The sequence below is a fragment of the Carya illinoinensis genome, chromosome 1, assembly GCF_018687715.1.
Source record: "Carya illinoinensis cultivar Pawnee chromosome 1, C.illinoinensisPawnee_v1, whole genome shotgun sequence".
NCBI classification, from domain to species: domain Eukaryota; kingdom Viridiplantae; phylum Streptophyta; class Magnoliopsida; order Fagales; family Juglandaceae; genus Carya; species Carya illinoinensis.
In genome coordinates, this window is record NC_056752.1 from 5,613,833 (window position 1) to 5,633,079 (window position 19,247).

At 37.0% G+C, this 19,247-nt stretch overlaps 2 protein-coding genes across 2 annotated transcripts; one reads left to right on the top strand and one right to left on the bottom strand.

Moving 5' to 3' along the window:
• Positions 1–1,017: 1,017 nt before the first annotated feature.
• LOC122307556 (protein AE7-like 1) lies at positions 1,018–4,571 on the bottom strand. Its single transcript, XM_043120486.1, has 5 exons — positions 4,368–4,571; positions 4,111–4,216; positions 3,845–3,944; positions 1,799–1,844; positions 1,018–1,343 (listed from the first exon to the last, which is right to left on the bottom strand). Exons 1-5 carry the CDS (start codon positions 4,477–4,479, stop codon positions 1,243–1,245), a joined length of 465 nt encoding a protein of 154 aa, XP_042976420.1. The 5' UTR covers positions 4,480–4,571; the 3' UTR covers positions 1,018–1,242.
• A 1,554-nt stretch (positions 4,572–6,125) lies between these two features.
• Positions 6,126–13,920, top strand: LOC122315280. Its single transcript, XM_043131450.1, has 6 exons — positions 6,126–6,177; positions 6,698–6,824; positions 6,933–7,105; positions 13,041–13,209; positions 13,361–13,559; positions 13,813–13,920. Exons 1-6 carry the CDS (start codon positions 6,126–6,128, stop codon positions 13,918–13,920), a joined length of 828 nt encoding a protein of 275 aa, XP_042987384.1.
• The last annotated feature ends 5,327 nt before the right edge of the window (positions 13,921–19,247 follow it).

Here is a 19,247-nt window from a genome sequence, read left to right on the forward strand (position 1 = left end):
AGAAACTACAGACTCATAATCGGAGCCAAGTCCTGCTAAAAGATATAAAGAAAATTGAGAGGGAGAAAGGGGGTGACCGGCCGCTGCAAGAGAAGCAACCATAGATATAGCTCGATTATAATAATCAGTAATGGATTTAGGGCCCTTCTTAAGAGTAGCTAATTGAAATTAGGTTTGGATCACATGGGCAGAGGACTGGGCAGCATAGAGATCCTGGAGAGTGAGCCAAATATGATGAGAAGAAGTGCAATCAAGCACATGGGAGAGAACAGAGTCTGTAGGGGAAGAGTAAAGGGCCGAAATTATAAGTTGATTGTGGTGGAGCCAACAAGCATGATGGGGATTAGGAGCATCATTAACAATGGGGGGTGGGGGTGGAATCGAGCCATCAATATGGGAATAAAGCTGATGAGCTTTGAGGAAGGCAACGACCTGCGCATGCCAGAGAAGGTAATTGTGATTAGATAACTTAATAGTTATGAAATGGGTAGCAGAAGAGACAATGGAGGAAGGGATAGAATCGGTGGTTGTTTTGGAGGTCATGTTGTAAAAAAAAAAAAAAAAAAAAATTGGACGTTTGTCCTAAGGGGCTCTAGATACCATAAAGAGACTAAGAGGAGCACAACAAGTGTATGAAGAATTGCCTCTTAAGGGCTTGACATTTCTAAACATAAATATTTTCCATGAATAGTTACAAGAGCCGGAAACCCTATTTATACAACTCAATCAGTGCATTTATTACTACATTTGAAGAGAATTTCATGTGAATTTGATAACAAACTGAGACCACTCTATTTATTTAGGCATGAGCACGTCCAGAGGCACCTTCAGTGTATTTTGGAATATTCTCTTTGGTCATTTTTGAGGTAGCTCAGTTGTTGCCTTAATAGGGCTTTAGCTGCTTGTTAAATTACAAACGACCTTAAAACTGACGCGAAAACGAAATCTTAAGGTATAGACTTCTGCAACGTGTAGAGTCTAGAATGATCTTATTTGCAATTGAAGATGGCCAACCACTTAGGATAATCAGAGTCTTATATTGATAGGGGCTTTGTGCATTAAGGAGTCTGCTATCAGCATGCAGTTCTAGGTACATCCATCGGTCCCAACAAATAGTAAGCACATACGCAAAGAGCTTCTAACATTAAGTAAATGTAGTTCATAATACAGAAAGAAAGAACAGTTCTTATTGCATTTGGCAACTGGTGAAGTTCACCCTGTACAGTGCAAAAGTGAACTTGGTCAAAGTTCATTGGAGTAGAGACACTCATCCACAAGTTGGCGAAGGTTGGGATTCTCCAAGGCAGCAGCAACTCGTTCCTTATCATTTAACTGCTTATTAACTACCACAAGGACATATTACACAATATCTGTATTAGCTATGGGGATTGGAGATTAAAATAACAGAGGAAATCATAATAACACTCAGGATTGAATATTAATTCTCTTGCAGCATAAACACTAAAAAATGAAGTAATAATGCATGATTTTTCAGTGAAGGTTGAATATATGTCACAATCGCATCTGAGCAAAGACATCTTCAGGGACAATATGTAGTCTGAGCAAAAAAAAAGGTTGATTATATGGATTGACAAATTCCACTATGACCTTGAGGGTTTCTCAATGGAATTTTTGGTTTCCTGCAATGATACAACACAGGATGCCAGATTTATAAAATATAGGAGCGTTTGCATGTCAATAAGCCCTTCAAGGTAGAATGGCTAGATTTCCATAGCACCTGACTTCTTGGAGAACAAAATTTTATTTAAATCTGAATAACATGATGTCCAGCAATCACCTGATTCTTCATTTGCATGAGATCCAGGAGATACTTTGATGTCTACCTGAAAATATGTATTGTCAACCAAATGATGAGAGAATAGCAAGAATAATATATCAGATGGTGATATTGCAAGTCAGGAAGAAAGACTGTGATTATATGATCCTTTATTATCATTCCAACTCTCTCTCAAAAGAAACCCAATGCTAAAAGCACATTGCTTTGAGACATGCAGATGATACCCCATCAGTTCTCTTGATTATTAATTCCAAACTATTCTCTCAAAAATTACCATAGCTTCAACATTATGTCTGAAACAGCAATCGGAGGACAAAAATAAAAAAAATAAATAAGACAGGACTTTCCACAATCAGTGTCAGATAAGAGGCCATTTACCTGTACATTATATAAAGATGATCTAACGAAAGCTGTAATCTTCTACTTCTGTAAGTAAAGTCGGAAGACATACTTGCATTCAAAGAACTTGTATATATTGCATTTAAGATTGCAATAAAGAGATTGTATTTGTCGAAAGGAGGCCGTGTGACCCAGATTAAGAGTACTCTTTCTAACTTACCTACATATTTCCTATCTTTATTCCCTATTCCAGCTTTCGTGGCAGTTCGGATAGAAAGATTGTACCGTGATTTCCTGTGGAGTGGGATGGGAGATGAATTCAAGTTTCACTTAATCAGTTGGGATAAGGTTTGCAGACCTATTTCCTCAGGTGGGTTGGGGATAAAGAACCTAAGAACTTTCAATTGAGCATTGCTCGGGAAATGGTTATGAGGATACAATATGGAACCGGAAGCATTATGGAAATTAGTTGTTGAGAGCAAACATGGCAGCCTATGGGGGGGATGGTGCACTAGAGAGGGGACTGGGCCTTGTGGGGTGGGGATTTGGAAGCATATAAGAAGAGGGTGGGGGGTTTTTGCCAACCATACGAAACTTTTGGTGGGGCAGGGCACACATATAAAATTTTGGAGAGATATATGGTGCGGGGAGGAGGCTTTGAAGGATTCCTTTATGTCGGTATTCCGAGTGGCTTGTGACCCAGAAGCTTCAGTGGCGGATCTTCTGGTTCGTTCTGCGGACCAAGTCCATTGGAATGTCATTTTTTGTAGAACAGCACAGGATTGGGAAGTAAACAGCTTCGCGGATTTTTTCAACCTAGTGTACTCTATGAAGATGAACGGAAGGCATGAAGATAAGCTGTGGTGGAAACCTGTGGATAAGGGTACTTTCTCGGTTCGCTCTTTTTATAATGCCCTTACAACTATACCAAATCCTCATTTCCCATGGAAAAGCTTGTGGAGGAATAAGGCACCTCCCAAATCACTTTTCTTCACTTGGACAACAGCGTTAGGAAAGATTTTGACTACCGATAATTTGCGTAAGTGTCGGATTATCATTAACAATTGGTGTTGTATGTGTAAGAAATTTGGTGAGTCAGTGAACCATCTCCTGTTACATTGTGAGACAAATAGAGCTTTGTGGTATGAAGTTTTCAGTCGAGTAGGGCTAAGCTAGGTAATGCCGGAGTCAGTGGTTGAGTTATTGGCCAGTTGGGGGGCGGAGACTCACAAATCAAAGCAATGTGGAAGATGATCCCTATTTGTACTATGTGGTGCATTTGGCAAGAGCGCAATGAGAGAACATTCGAAGATAAGGAGCGGACATCAGAGGAGCTTCGTTTCTATTTTTTCAGTACTTTATTCCTGTGGACTTTAGCTATAGACTTTAATGGATTAAATATTCGTGATTTCCTTGCGACTTCTATAGCAACCTAGATAGGTCTTATCTCTTGTATACCATCTTGTGTACTTGGACTATGCCTATTATTATTAATACTACCTTTTTGCTTATAAAAAAAAAAAAAAAAGATTTCAATAAACATATCACGAACCACCCACTACTATTAAAACTAGGGACAAGTAAAGAGAAAGGGTACAATGACTATAAAAAATCAACAAAATGTTCTTATGTTCTCAAAAGTGGTAAAAATCTTACAAAAAGCAGAGAAATTTGAGTTCGCCTCGGCAATTGAATATTCAAACAGACCTTATAATGCGGAGGGAAACAATGCTGCAGTTTCACTCTCAGGCATAGACCAATTACAGTTGCCATACTGCAGTGCTGGATGGTTGGTGTGAAAGTTATACTAAAATACACAATAAATAAATAAATTTCAGTCAATAAAGTAGTTTAAATTCACCAAAACTCAAAAAACAACAAGGTACAAATAATATCAGTGGAATCCCATTCCTCCCCGAAATTGACTTTCGCCATCAAAATATGATCAAATTGGAAATCAGAGAAATGCTTACAGAATTCGACCGAGCTTCTCATCGACGGTGATCGATTCCTCTGAAAGAACACTGAGCTGTTCCAAGGAGTATGGATGCTCTGGATCTCTTATATCCCTCACGAAATTTACCAATCGCAGTCAAAGATTCCAAATTTTTCTTTCCATATAAAAAAATCACAGAACCGATCCCAATACCTTGAGCCCAGCTACTAAATGGAAACCCAAGAGAAAACCCAGTAAAAAAAAAAAAAGCGAGAGAGAAAGAAAAAAGGATATCATAAATTTCAAGAGGATCAACGGCATCGTCTCCATGAGGATCTTCGGTACGAGCGACCCGTTCCTTCTTAGCGTGAACAACGGGGTTGGCGTTGATCAGACCCAGCGTCATCTTCTCTCTCTCTCTCACGGTCTCTCTCTTCTTTTTCTGTCTGTGTTTCTTCGTTGAAGCGTTCACGGACCAAGTGGTCTAGTCACTCGAGTTTCCCAACGGCGAATTACAATGTGAGTAATTTTACACCACTTTTTTTAAAGTTTCCTCAGAGAGACCGACACGTGTACATTCTTCTGGAGATCGCCATTGAGAACGCAGCACGTGTTGCTCGTTCGTGTACTGCGGCAGTGCCAAAATAAAAAGTAAAAAAAGACAGGCGGCGTCTTAACCTCAACAAGTGGCGGTGGCTTGTCGGATTAGGATTTCCATTAGCTGCAAATATTGCACGTTATCACGTAGTTGTGATGGTTTTGGTTGGCCCAAGATTCATAAAACCAGCAATGGGCTTCAAGCAACGATACTTCGGCTTTTATCTGTTCAACTAATATCATATATCATACCATATTGGTAAGTTTTGTTGTCCTTACTTTCTCCAATAATAAATTCATTATAAAACTATAAAGATTAAATAGATTATTATTTTAAGTCTTTTTATTTTCCCCTAACGTCAATATAGCATGCCTATTATATATATATATATATATATATTATATACTTATCATTGAAACAAAATTTTTTATATTTGAAGAAAGCTCAATCTTGTACTTCGATAGGCAAAAGAAGGTCTGTATTTTTAAAAAATACACAACGATAATTTCCATAAATTTGATGAACACATTCTTGACGATCAAACAGGCGATCAAAAATTGTTTGGTTGCCGATAATGTACTTAACATGTTCATACACTTGAGAAGGATTGATTGAAAATTTGTCATTGTATTGAACTTATAATATAAGGTCATTGAAATATTATGTCATATAAATGGTATGTGTTGTAAAAGCTTTCAAATAACACCGCCTAACTTTTGAATATATAATAAGGATCAGTTTTACCGGGAAGCTTAGTTATGAACTTGGTTTGAGAAAGATAAGGCGTCGTGATCGGACTCATGATCATCACCACGGCCGCATGCGGATACATGATTAATGCAACGCCTTCATGCATGAATTAAGGACTCCTCATGTCCTTTGAGCTTCCAATTAATATCTAATAAATTACAGTGCAAAATAGAATCAAATTACAGTAATGACTCGAGATCAATATAAACAAGCAAGTCATCTTCTTCTCCTTGTTCTGCGGTTACTGTTACAACTTTCGAGGCTCCAGATCATGAATCCGATGATCATCACTCCACCCCAGGGCTTCCAGCAAGTAAACTGCTCTGATCTCTATATAATACAACCCTTTCAGCTTCAATCTCTTTAATTGATCCCACAAATTATAAGTCTCTCAGAACTACTTCATTTCAAAACCATTAATTATTATTCAATGTACAAGCATGCGCGTACGCCCGGCCTCTATGAGTCCAGCTCGAACTCCAGTGCTGTTAATTAATATATCAGTTGATCTGCTTTAATTTCTCCCCTCGAGCTTTACGAGAGATATAACACAAAAGGCCATCCAGTACCCACACCCATATAAATAATAAACTACTTTCTTCATGCATAACGGGTCATTTTCTTTTGAGCTTCCTCAAAATATCAGACGAGTTCTCCTATTCAACTGACCACAAAGAAAAATAGGAGTTCACGCGCAGAACATTATGGAAGATAAAAGTTGCCATTCAACTAGCCATGCCGATATTGATTCAAATGGTGCTAGCTCTCTCTCTCTCTCTCTCTCTCTCTACAAATGTACATATATATGTATTTTTGTAAAGCGAATTAAATGTATAAGTTTTAGCATGCTTGATTCTTTAAAAAAAAAAAAAAGCATGCTTGATGTATATCTCAAGGAAACATGTTTTCTTAAATTTTGTTTTTGCAAGAATGATTTGTTTAGCCTCTGTTCGTGTTCATGTCATTACGTGCATGCATGTAAACTACGTACACAAAATCAAAATCTTACTCAATTTTTTATGTATCTTACATAGATATGCTAATTAATACGGAATAGATTATTATTCTAATCACTGCCAAGACATTTCAACTCTGTTTTGGACATTGATTGGAACCTCTTTAACCTTTGGTTAAATTGAGGATTCAATCACAGATCTGCTTTCTAACTCTGACGTCCGGTAGATGATCAATATAATGTTATTGGACATAGAATTATCGGAATAATTAGCATATATACTTATTTTTGCATGCCAATGTTCTTTTTTCTGTGTCTTAGGAATAGTAAGATCAGCTACTAGAAATCTTCCGCCAGCGCATTATACATTTCAAGTCAAGAATTTTTCCATAGTAAAGACTATTGATAAATGTGAATCAGCCCAGTTCGAAGTTGGCGGCTACCAATGGTGCGTTAATTTTGTAGATTCTCTGATCTCTTCTCAGTTATTAACTGTTTTCATTTTTTTGTTGGGTTTTAGAGTAAAAAAGATGGTACCATTTTTTTTTTTTTCTAGGAAATTGGTACTCCACCCAAATCAGAATAGAAATGGTAAAGACCAGAACGGTCATATCTCTTTGTACCTGTCTATTGAAGATACAGATGAGCTTTCACATGGCTGGGAGGTTAACACGTACATAAAATTCTTTGTGTTTGATCAAATCAGAGACAAGTACTTGTGTATCCAAGGTAACCTTACCCAAAGCTAATGATATAATTTTGGAATATTTAAATTTCGTTCATTTTTTTAAAAATAAAATAGATATATCATTAAAAAAATAATTTTTGTTATGTAATTTCAAAATTGCTTATTTTTTTAAGAGTAATACGTGAAACTTGCATACCTTTTCTCAATCTTTATTTGTCATGTATTATTCTATATATATTTTGTGCGAATATCATTAGAGGTTACAAATAATTTTAAAGCTCGATCCTCGTGCGTGCGGTTTTTGCATATATATTATGAATTGGGATTTGTTTTTTAACTACTGTCACTGCTAGCTGCTGATCAATTTTGATGACCTATATATAGATGCACATGGCAGTGTAAGACGCTTTCATAAGTTGAAGACTGAATGGGGTTTTGCACATCTATTTTCGCATGATACTCTGAATGATCCTTCAAATGGTTATCTTGTTGGTGACACTTGTGTTTTTGTTGGGAGCTGTTCTGACACAGAGACGATTCTAAATAAAGGAGGGACGAAATTTAACGTGGTTCGGCAATTGCCTACGTCCACAGCTGCTGTAATTTCACTATAAAACGATTTTTACAGAAAACTCTCTCACCCACTCTCTACACTGTCTGCACACACACGCAGCACACACCTTATTTTCACTCTGTTGCCCTCTCTGATGCTTAAGCTCTCCTATTTATAGGAGAGCAGATCAGTACTATGCAGCAAATTGCTGCATGATTTTTGGGAGGTGGGGAGGTGCCTAACAAAAGCACCGAACGGTGCCTTCGGTGCCTAATTTGCCAAAATAGTAAACGGTGAGCCATGCACCGTTTACTTCTTTGTCTCCATCTGCAACAATCTCCCACTTGGAGACAAATGAGTCTACATATCTTCATAGCAATTATCACAGCAACTTCAAATCATGCCTTTAAGTACGAAGGCCAACTGAAGCTATACACAGCTTCAGTTTGTCAGCAGTAACTACTTTTGTAAACATGTCTGCTGGGTTTTCTGCTCCTCGAATCTTCTCAAGTATCAGCTGTCCACTATCGAGAAGAGATCGGATAAAATGGTATCGCAATTGTATGTGTTTTGTTCTGGAATGAAAGGCTGGATTCTTTGCAAGAAAAATAGCACTCTGACTATCACTGTGCAAAATGCCTTTTTCATTCTTCTTTCCCAATTCCTCCAAGAATGACTGCAACCAAACCATTTCCTTCCCTGCTTCAGTTATAGCAACGTATTCAGCTTCTGTAGTTGAGAGAGCAACAATCTTCTGTAACTTAGAAGCCCACGATACAGCTGTACCACCCAGCGTATACACAAATCCAGTAGTACTTTTTCTGCTGTCAACGTCACCTGCTAAATCAGCATCTACATATCCCTGTAGCTTTAAACCTGTTTTCGTAAAGCATAGTGACATATCTGAAGAGCCTTGTAGATATCTCAAAATCCACTTAACTGCTTCCCAATGCTGCTTTCCTGGATTACTCATGTACCTGCTCACAGCTCCCACTGCTTGTGCAATATCTGGCCTTGTACAGACCATGGCGTACATAAGACTACCAATAGCAGATGCATAGGGTATTCTGTTTATGCATTCTTGCTCTTCCTCCGTCTTTGGCGACTGATCCTTAGTTAGTCGAAAGTGACTAGCTAAGGGTGTGCTCACTGGTTTCGCCTTGTCCATGTTAAACCTTTTGAGCACCTTCTTCACATACTCCTCCTGCGAGAGCTTGAGAGTATCATTAGACCTGTCTCTAATAATTCTCATACCAGGGATTTGTTTTGCAGCACCCAAATCCTTCATCTCAAATTGCTTTGACAACTGCTTCTTCAGTTTATTGATCTCCTCGATGCTTGACCCTGCAACGAGCATATCATCCACATACAACAGTAGGATAATATAAGAGTTGTCAAAGTTCTTCATATAGCAACAATGGTCAGCCTGCAGTCTTGTAAATCCATTACTGCACATGAAGTTGTCAAACTTCCGGTACCATTGTCGTGGAGCTTGTTTTAGGCCATACAAGCTCTTTTTCAGTTTGCAAACTAGATTCTCTTTTCCCTTCACTGAGAATCCTTGTGGCTGGTGCATATAAATATCTTCCTCCAAATCACCATGAAGGAATGCAGTCTTCACATCTAACTACTCAAGATGTAGATTCTCTGCAGCCACAATTGCCAACACTAGCCTGATCGTTGTTAATTTTACAACTGGGGAGAAAATGTCTGTGTAGTCGACACCTTCTTTTTGTTGAAACCCCTTCACGACCATTCTGGCTTTGTAGCGCTTGCTACCATTGTGCTCTTCCTTAATTCTGTACACCCATTTATTGTGCAAAGCCTTCTTGCCTTTTGGAAGCTTAGTTAGCTCCCATGTCTGATTTGACATCAGTGACTCCATCTCATCTTGCATGGCTTTCTCCTACTTGATCGAATCTTCAATTCGTAGAGCTTCATCATAACTTTCCGGTTCACCACTATCTGTTAGCAAGATGTAGTATAGAGATGGTGAGAACCGCTGTGGTGGCCTGATTGTCCTTGAAGATCTTCGAAAAACAGTGAGTGGTGTACGTTGTTCGATCTGTGGATCATCATTCTCTTGATCCTCGTTCTGATCAGTGTTGACTCGAGTAACATCAAAGTCAACAACCTCAGGTTTCTTTGGCTGCTCCTCAGGTTCAGCTTGTGACCTGGCTTTGTACAGAATCTGCTCATTGAAAATCACATTTCTACTTCTGATGATTTTACGATTTTTATCATCCCAAAATCGATAGCCAAATTCTTTATCACCATAACCGATGAAAAAACATTTTCTAGATTTGGCTTCTAACTTGTTACGATTAGTAGAATCTATGTGAACATATGATAAACAGCCAAAAACTTTCAAATGGGAAAGATTTACCTTCTTTCCGCTCCAGACTTCCTCTGGTAGATCGAACTTTAGGGGAACTGAAGGTCCCCGATTAATCAAATAGGCTGCAGTGTTAATTGCATCAGCCCAAAAACATTCAGGCAATCCTGAATTCAGCCTCATGCTTCTGGCACGTTCGTTGAGAGTTCTGTTCATGCGTTCAGCTATGCCATTCTGCTGCGGTGTCCCGGGAATAGTCTTCTGAAATCTAATCCCATTTGCAGCACAGAATTCTTTGAACCCTCCGTCGATGTACTCTCCTCCATTGTCTGACCTCAGACATTTTAACTTCAAGCCTGTTTCATTTTCAACCATGGCTTTCCACTTCTTGAAAGTATCAAATGTGTCAGATTTATTTTTCAAAAAATAAACCCATACTTTCCTGCTTGAGTCATCAATAAATGAAACATAGTACCGTGATCCTCCAAGAGAAGCGACTGGAGATGGCCCCCACAAATCTGTGTGCACTAACTCCAACTTTGTAGACTTTGGAGTTCTGCCATTTTTCAGGAAACTAACATTTTTTTGTTTCCCAAAAATGCAACCTTCACACATGTCGAAATCAGTTGATTCCAACTTTGGTAACTTCCCCTTGGATAATAGTACTTTCATTCATTTCTCACTCATGTGACCAAGCCTTTGATGCCATAGGTTGGCATTTGCATCAGCAATTGCAATAGTATCTCTAATACTTGAAGTCATGTATAGAGTACCTGTTTTTGTGCCTCGAGCTACTACCATAGCTCCTTTTGTTATCTTCCACGTGCCACCGGTAAATAGTACCGAATGCCCATCAGCGTCAAGTTGTCCTACAGAAAATTAGGTTCCTCATGAGCTTGGGAACATGTCGCACCTTCTGTAACAACCATGCACTTCCATTGGGCAGATTGATTGGTACATCTCCCATGCCTTCGATTTCCAACGCTTCACCATCTGCTAAGTACACCTTCCCGAAATCACCAGTGACATAATTCTGCATGATTTCTCGGTGTGCTGTAGTGTGGAACGAGGCTCCTGAATCTAACACCCAAGATTCAATTTGATTGTCGACTGAAAGAAGTAAGGCATCTTGGAGATCTTCTGTTGTGGCATTAACAGAGTCATGCTCATTCTTCTTCTTTGCTTCCTTGCAATTATTTTTGAAGTGGCCAATCTTGCCACAATTCCAGCACTGTACTTGTTTTCCGGACCTAGATTTGCTTCTGCCTCTTCGGGACTTCGATCTGCCCCGATTTGAACTTCTACTAGCTCCTCTACCTCTCGTCTCGAGGTTTAAGGCAGAATTGGAAGTTGATGCTTCTCCTGTATCTCTTCTGCGAACTTCCTCGCTAAGAATATGGTCCCGGATTTCTTGATACTTCATCTTTGTTTTGCCATAAGAATTGCTAATAGCTGTTCTCATGGCCTCCCAGCTTTTTGGCAATTGAGCCAGAGCAATCAGTGCACGTACTTCATCATCAAATTCAATCCCCACTGAAGCTAATTGATTGATGATGGTGTTGAACTCATTCAGATGCTGAATAACTGGAGTTCCTTCTGCCATTCTCAAGTAGAATAGCTTATACATCAAATGCACTTTGTTATTGGCTGATGGCTGCTCGTACATGTTCGATAGAGCTTTCATCAAATCTGCCGTGGTCTTTTCCTTTCCCACATTGTGTGCAACTGATCTTGACAGTGTTAGTCGAATGACTCCCAACACTTGTCTATCAAGGAGACTCCAATCTTCATTGCTCATGTCATCTGGCTTTCTTCCTAGGAGTGGAAGATGTAGTTTCTTCCCATAGAGATAATCCTCTATCTGCATTCTCCAGTAGCCAAAGTCTGTACCGTCAAATTTCTCGATACCAGCACCTTTAGCTTCTTCTCCAGCCATAACTTTATAAATGAGTTCAAATTTAAACAAACAAAGATTACCGCTGCGTCTGAAACACTCGAATTAGCTGGAAACGAGTCCGGAATGATCCAAATAGTTTGTCAGCACTATTTGATCGTCGCGATAGAACTCCAATTGGCGTGATCTAGCCCAAAATGATCTGCAACACGTGGATGGTTCAGATCCAATGTACTGATGCCGAATCTCAAATTTTCGACCGTACGGATGAGTCCGGAATGATCCAAATAGTTGGAAACCACTATTTGATCATCGAAATCGGACTCCGAATGGCTTAGATCTAGCCAAAAACAGATCTGAAAAAACGGACGGTTCTGATCTGTCTGGCGCGTGAGATACACGCGCTGTACAGTGCTAATGGCAAGCGCGTGGCGCGTGAGATGCACGCGCCTACAGTACTGTGCGCGTGGGGGAGCGTGTAGCGCGTGTGTTACACGCGCCGAACCTCTCTAGGGCGCGTGTGGGCGCTGGGCGCGTGTCCCTCACGCGTCTTCAACCTCTGGCGCGCGTGGGGGAGCGTGAGCGCGTGTGGTACACGCGTCTTCAACCTCTGGAGCGCGTGGGGGCGCATGAGTTGCAGCAGATGCACGCGCCGGTCTTCTAGGGGCGCGTGTAGCCTCGTCCGACCTCCGTTTTCGATTCCGTTTGCGGCAACGGATTCGTCTCGACGCGGGGAACACCGTGGAGTTGTCAAAAATTGATTTTGAACAACTTGAATTTTCAGACAGCTCGAACCGGTGCTCTGATACCAGTTGTTGGGAGCTGTTCTGACACAGAGACAATTCTAAATAAAGGAGGGACGAAATTTAACGTGGTTCGGCAATTGCCTACGTCCACAGCTGCTGTAATTTCACTATAAAACAATTTTTACAGAAAACTCTCTCACCCACTCTCTACACTGTCTGCACACACACGCAGCACACACCTTATTTTCACTCTGTTGCCCTCTCTGATGCTTAAGCTCTCCTATTTATAGGAGAGCAGATTAGTACTATGCAGCAAATTGCTGCATGATTTTTGGGAGGTGGGGAGGTGCCTAACAAAAGCACCAAACGGTGCCTTCGGTGCCTAATCTGCCAAAATAGTAAACGGTGAGCCATGCACCGTTTACTTCTTTGTCTCCATCTGCAACAGTTTTTGGGGTTGAAGTTTTTGTTATCAAAGGAACTTTCATGGGAGAGTGTTTTTCAATGATAAATGAACCTCAAATCAATTATTTCACATGGAGGATTTGGAAGTATTCAGCCCTGAAAGATGAGGAAAAACACTACTCCGATCAGTTCGTTGTTGGGGTGCATAAATGGTACGTACATTGTTGGCCGGAGTTCTGCAACGTGTATATATATATATATATTTATATATATATATATATATATATATATATATATATATATATATCAGTTGTAAGTACGTTGGCTTGTATCTAACAAGCTTTATATATACTTTGGATATAGGAGGTTGGTGCTCGTCAAAGAGACATGCCTAGATGAAAGGTATGGATCACAAATCACAAGCTTGTCTCTCTTCCTCAAATTTGATGGTTCAGATACTCTATTTTCTAAGAGAGGAGTGTATGCAAAATTCAAGCGCGCTGAGGATAAGGGATCAAGTAAACGGCCTCAAACACTGCGAACAAACATGTATGTCTGTTCTGTTTGTTTTCAGTAATATCAGCTTGGATTTACTTTTCCTTGCTTCGAGCACGAACAGGGAAAAAAAAAAATTCTCTCGATACATACATGTTAGTATTATTTTATGAAATCTGAAAGTTTGCATTTGTATTTATATTTAAATTTGATTTCCAAATTAACCATGATTTTAAAGATTTAAACCTAATTCTTCCTCTCTAAATTATTAATATTTTCTTGAAGTTGAGTCGAAATACCAACTGATCTTTGTCTTGCAGGTGGGTGTTGGTTCTCTGATCGCGTTACGTCAGGCATTCGAAAATTTCTCTCGCTGGGACATTTTTCGAGTTCCTTATCAAAGACCTACCTGGTGGGTGATTGTTTGATCGTGGAATGCAAAATTGATGTCGTATCTACAACGAAGGATTTTATCGTCGGCTAATATTAGTTATAATTATGCGCAAGTGGAGTTTTTGAATCTGAGGAGCTTGAACTAGTTGCAGTGTAAAAGAGCATATTTTGCGCTCACTTTGATATATATTAGTGAAAACAGTCAAATATTAACAGGAAAACGTGGTGCACATTGATATTGAAAGTCGTTAATTATCTTATTCCTTTTTTTCCGTCTATAATGGGAGTCAGTTGGGATCTCGCTTTGAGTCTTGCGCAGATGGCATAGTACATGTTTACAAAACAGAATCATATGATTTTTACTTGTCACATAGCTTCCTTAAACTCAACTTTGATGTGGTCATACCATTCCTACGCGCACTCAGTTATGGTTGCAGTTCATTGAACATGTTTTTTTTTTTCATCGACCTTTGATCTGTTAATCCTCTTTTGCTGTATTTTTTCCATATCTTCTCTATAATGAAAGCTTTTGGTAATGAACCAAAAATCCTTTGTTCAAGAGGAAAATCATTACTCCTGTTTCGTGAGATTCTCCTTTTTTTTTTTTCTTTTTTTTTCCAAATATCATTGATTAATTGCAAATGTGTCGTATGTTGATCGATATATATGTTCACAATTTTTTTCCCAGCTTGCAGTTATGATAATTTTATCTATGTATTTAGCTAAATATAGAAAAGTAACCATTTCTAAATTTATCATTGATAGTAACTTCAAATATCATATATAACACAATCTATACCATCCTTGATTGATCTGTAGTGATATAAATATTATGAGGTATGTTATATTCATTACGTACTATGATTTGATCACTTTCTTCTTATTTTGTAAATCATGTGACACTTTGTATTAATCTTTTAGATTATTTCTTAATGAATAATGCTAGGTTGATGGACATCAATGCCCGAGAGACATTTTGCGCATGTGTTTTTTTTTTTTTTTTTTTAAATGTTAAAAAAAAACACCAAATGGTCTATCGGGCACTTCATCAGACACTAGTGTCGGGCATATATATTGTAGCAGTGCCCTTTCTTAATTAAAGAAAAAATAATTTAAAAGTCAATCGGTAATGTCATTTTATTTTAACCGAACAAGAATATGAGATGATGGTATATTATATAGAATTTTTTTATTTAAAAAATTACAGTATTTTAACAATTTTTAATGTTATCTTTATGATTTGCCCAAATGTTTTTGTGTGCATGACATGTAAAAAAAATTGTAGGTCAGGCAACTTAGATCTACTTAATCTTGAAAATAGACACGAATTTTTTTATAGTAATATATCTTTATGGTATGGTTAAAAAATGGTTAAAACCGAACTAATAATTTAAGTGTTGTATTAATCGTTTATAAAATTTGGTTGGACCGGTACTGATCTATTTAATTCATGAAACCAGTCCAAACTGATTCAAAATGTATTTTTCTTAATTGAATTTGTCAAACAAATATTTTTTTCTTCTAAGAAAACCCTCGTGTTCGGTAAGAATGTAATTAGATTGATACTGCTCTTTTAGCTGAACTTATGCAGCCATGATGGCAGCTAGTACTTTCAGTGAAGATCCCGGGCTCCGGCACATGATCATTTTGGAAGGGGATGCACTTCAAGTTAAATAGCTTCCTCAAAAGAGTCCAAAAGCATTGGTAGTAGTTTATGCATTTTTATATACAAAATCATATTTTTTAAAAATTAATTTTGCATATGAAAAAAAAAACTCACATATTGAATTATGTATTTTTTTTAATCAAATAATAATAAAATATTAATTATTTTATAAATTTTTTTCCTATAAATTTGGATAGTCTATTTATGCATCTAGATGGTCTATTGTTAATCTGGATGGTCCAATAAATTCAAGTCAAATTCCACTACCAAGTCCAATAAATTCAATAGACCATCCAACTCAAATAAATTCAACCCCAAGTCCAATTAATTTCATACAAATTCAAAACTTAATATAATATAATTCCATACAAATTCAACTGCCAACTAAAATAAATTCAATACAGATTTAAATAAATCTCATGTATCAAAATCAACTTAAAATTCACAAAGTTGATTTTAATACAACTTGAGTTACATAAAGTTGGACTTGGCAGCTCCACAGCAGCAACCACCAGCTCTACAGCAGCTCTCAACAGTTTTCATATCATTGATAACAACTAGCAGTACAAAAAAATGATGAAATTTGGTACAACTAGCAGTATAAAAAGATCCAAAATATGTCACCACAGTAAAAAAATTTACAAAATACCCAAAATATGTTACCACAATTGGGGTGCTACCCGCATATGTGGGGGCAGGGGCACCCCTTCCCCGCATCCCGCCCCCTGCATATGCGCAGGGGGGTTGGTGTTTCCACCCTGCACCCCGCCCCGATGTTGGGTGCCGGGGCGAACATCCCATCCGCCCCACCTCCCGCCCACTTCAAGAACACTAATGCCTCATTGGGCCTAAAAATTATTTTTGAGTTTAAAAATATTTTTTTAAACCCAAATTATTATATAATTAAATCGTAAATTAAAACTTATATATATAATAATAATTTAAAAACTTATAACATAAAAATTATGTTATTAATTTTTAAATTTGTTAAATTTGTTCACAAGAATCACAAGAGTGTGAGTCTTTTTCACAATATCATACATGGTATGGGCACTCTAAGCCAACCTTATATAAACTCCAAGGCCATATAAGAGTTTTACTTGAGCAATGTGGGACTTAATGTAGTACGAGATATGGCTTTATTCTTTTGCTCCTCAATGATCTCCATTTGAAGATTATAGAAATACTTTTGTTGCATACCATTTATGGAATCAATATCCAATTTCATAATTTTCATATCAAATTTTCTCTTTTTAAGAGCTACTAAGTCAGATCTATATTTTTCAACCTTAATTTCCAAATCAAGTTCTCTTCTTAAGAAGTAGTAATTCAGATATTTCATTCTCATACTTAAATTGTTATTCTCTTCTTTCCATCATACAAGTTCTCCTATGTTATTCTCTTCTTTCCATCATACAAGTTCTCCTATCATCTGTCATTTGGATTAAGACCTCCTTAATTATTATATTTTATCTTTTGTTACATTTTCTTTCTTTCTATCTTGCTTTTTCAACCTTCTTATCCGGAGGTTTCTCACAATTAACGGACACATTTTCCATGTCTTCCCTTAAAGATATTGAGTTTGGAGTAATATCTGAACTTGACACATTTTTCTTTTTTATGAGGTACATGTGTGCTTGTCATTTCAGTTGGTGCCTCAATAGATTTCAACAATAATCCATGATAAAGTTATGTTTTTGGTTCTCTACATTTATGTGGATGATTGGTTCGTCCCTCGTATGGAGTCCATTCTAATGTTAAGTCAAGCTGAAACGATAAAAGTATCATCCTTTACATTAAATGACACATCCTACTAGGATTTTTGTTTCATTTTTTCTGTTGGGATTGTGTTGCTTGGACATCAACACTTGCATTGCCCATAGGGGGTTGTGAATATCATCTTCACCACTTTCCAACATTGTGGTAAAGAAAGGATCCTCATCAATTAAATAGTTCATTTTTCAACAAAATATTAAAAGATAAAGTGTTACTAAAACCACAAATGGGAAAAGCATGTATGCAGTACACATGGGAAAAACAAAATATATGGTACTGCATGCTGAATATTTTTGGAGATTATATTTTGTTTGGCAAGTGATGTGCATCTAGTACATTCTAAAGGCATACATAAATGTGCCTACCTTTTATTTGTATGCATCTAGTCTAAGGGCATACATAAACACGTTGTGCATATAGTCTAAAGGCAGACAAAAATATGGTTGCATACCTGCTGATTTTTTATTTATCTATTATAAGCTATTGAGTTTTAGATCTTCAAAAGGGAATGAATTGCCAATGTTTTGGCTGATTTTTATAGGAAGCTTTGCTTGTCATGGACAAAAATGTCTCAAATAACATTTTCACAAGATCAATTCACATTTGCTCTATGTATCTAGTCTAAAGGCATATACAAGATCATGAGAAATAAAAAAAAGCCGAAGAATCAAACCAGACTGCTCTATGTATCCCTATTCTTAGTTCAATATTAGGGGAAATCATATAAAAAAAATCCTAAAAACTTCTAATGAGGAGAAATTACACAAGAAAAATTTGTGAAATCAAAACAAGTGGCCAGCTTGCACGAAATCACATTTTCTAAGATTTTCAAATAGCCACATGAAATGGAGTGCCGGGCGAGAGAAGATGCCATCTTTGATGAAGGATTTGCTAGAAACTTGTGGGTGGTGCAGTTGAGTGAAGCTTTGGGCGATGGTGTAGTAGAGTAAAGAGATAAGGCGAGCGTAGTGTTTCTAAAATATTGTTGGTGTTGAAGAGAGCAGAGAGAGCAACGAGAGCAAACTTTTGAATACGAGAGAGAGAGAGCCATTTGGATAGAGAGAAAAAAAATATTAAAAATATTATTTGGAGAGTGAAAAGTACTTTTTCAAACTTGAAGAATCATTGTTTATGGTTATGCAAAAATTTAGAAATATATAAACCAATATAGATGATTTTAAAGACATATTATTCAAATTTAAATATGAAAATAAAGATAAATAAGTCAATACTAGTTGAGAGAGGGTTGTACTCAATTCATCATCCCACTGGTCAATTGATCAGCATGTCAAACGTGAAACTAATTGTGCTGCATGCTCATAATCTTGCAAAGATGCCCTATCTCTTCTTGCAGACTTGATAGAAAATGAGGATATTCTTTATTGTATTCTTTCAATTGTTTTGAAATTAGGAATGATGTAATCCTCTTTTTGAGCAATAATACTATCCCTCTATCAAAAAAGAAAAGAAAAGAAAGAATGATAGAAAAATTGAAAGATAAAATTTGGAACTCTTTACTTTATTTAGTCAAAGAAAAACTCTTTACTTTATGTTGTTTTGAAATTTGTGACTATATTCTTTTTAAAAAATTTTATGTGTAATTATTTTTACGTATTTTTTATACACTATATTGATATGATTGGTTGTATAATTCTTTTTTAATATAAATAACTATTTTAGCCAATCACATCAGTGGAGTGTGTAAAAAATATATAAAAATGACTCTATATAACATAATTTAAATACATGAATTATATGTTTATTAAAACTACTAGATTTATTTTATTAAAATAAATTCATATTTTAAATTATTTACATATAATTTTAAGTGCTTGAATTATAATTTATATTTATATAAATATATTTTCCTAACACTAAAATCACATTAATATAGTGTGTAAAAAATACGTAAAAATAATT

Bases quoted from the DNA above. Each gene is read 5' to 3' on its own strand.
- LOC122315280 (XM_043131450.1), top strand. From the start codon at position 6,126: ATGGAAGATAAAAGTTGCCATTCAACTAGCCATGCCGATATTGATTCA. The intron at 6,178-6,697 runs GTGCTAGCTCTC...TCTGTGTCTTAG, and splicing joins TGCCGATATTGATTCAAATG to GAATAGTAAGATCAGCTACT. The intron at 13,560-13,812 runs GTTTGTTTTCAG...TTTGTCTTGCAG, and splicing joins CAAACATGTATGTCTGTTCT to GTGGGTGTTGGTTCTCTGAT.
- LOC122307556 (XM_043120486.1), bottom strand. From the start codon at position 4,479: ATGACGCTGGGTCTGATCAACGCCAACCCCGTTGTTCACGCTAAGAAG. The intron at 4,217-4,367 runs ATATCCTTTTTT...TGCGATTGGTAA, and splicing joins TGATCCTCTTGAAATTTATG to ATTTCGTGAGGGATATAAGA. The intron at 1,344-1,798 runs GTGATTGCTGGA...TCCTTGTGGTAG, and splicing joins TCATGCAAATGAAGAATCAG to TTAATAAGCAGTTAAATGAT.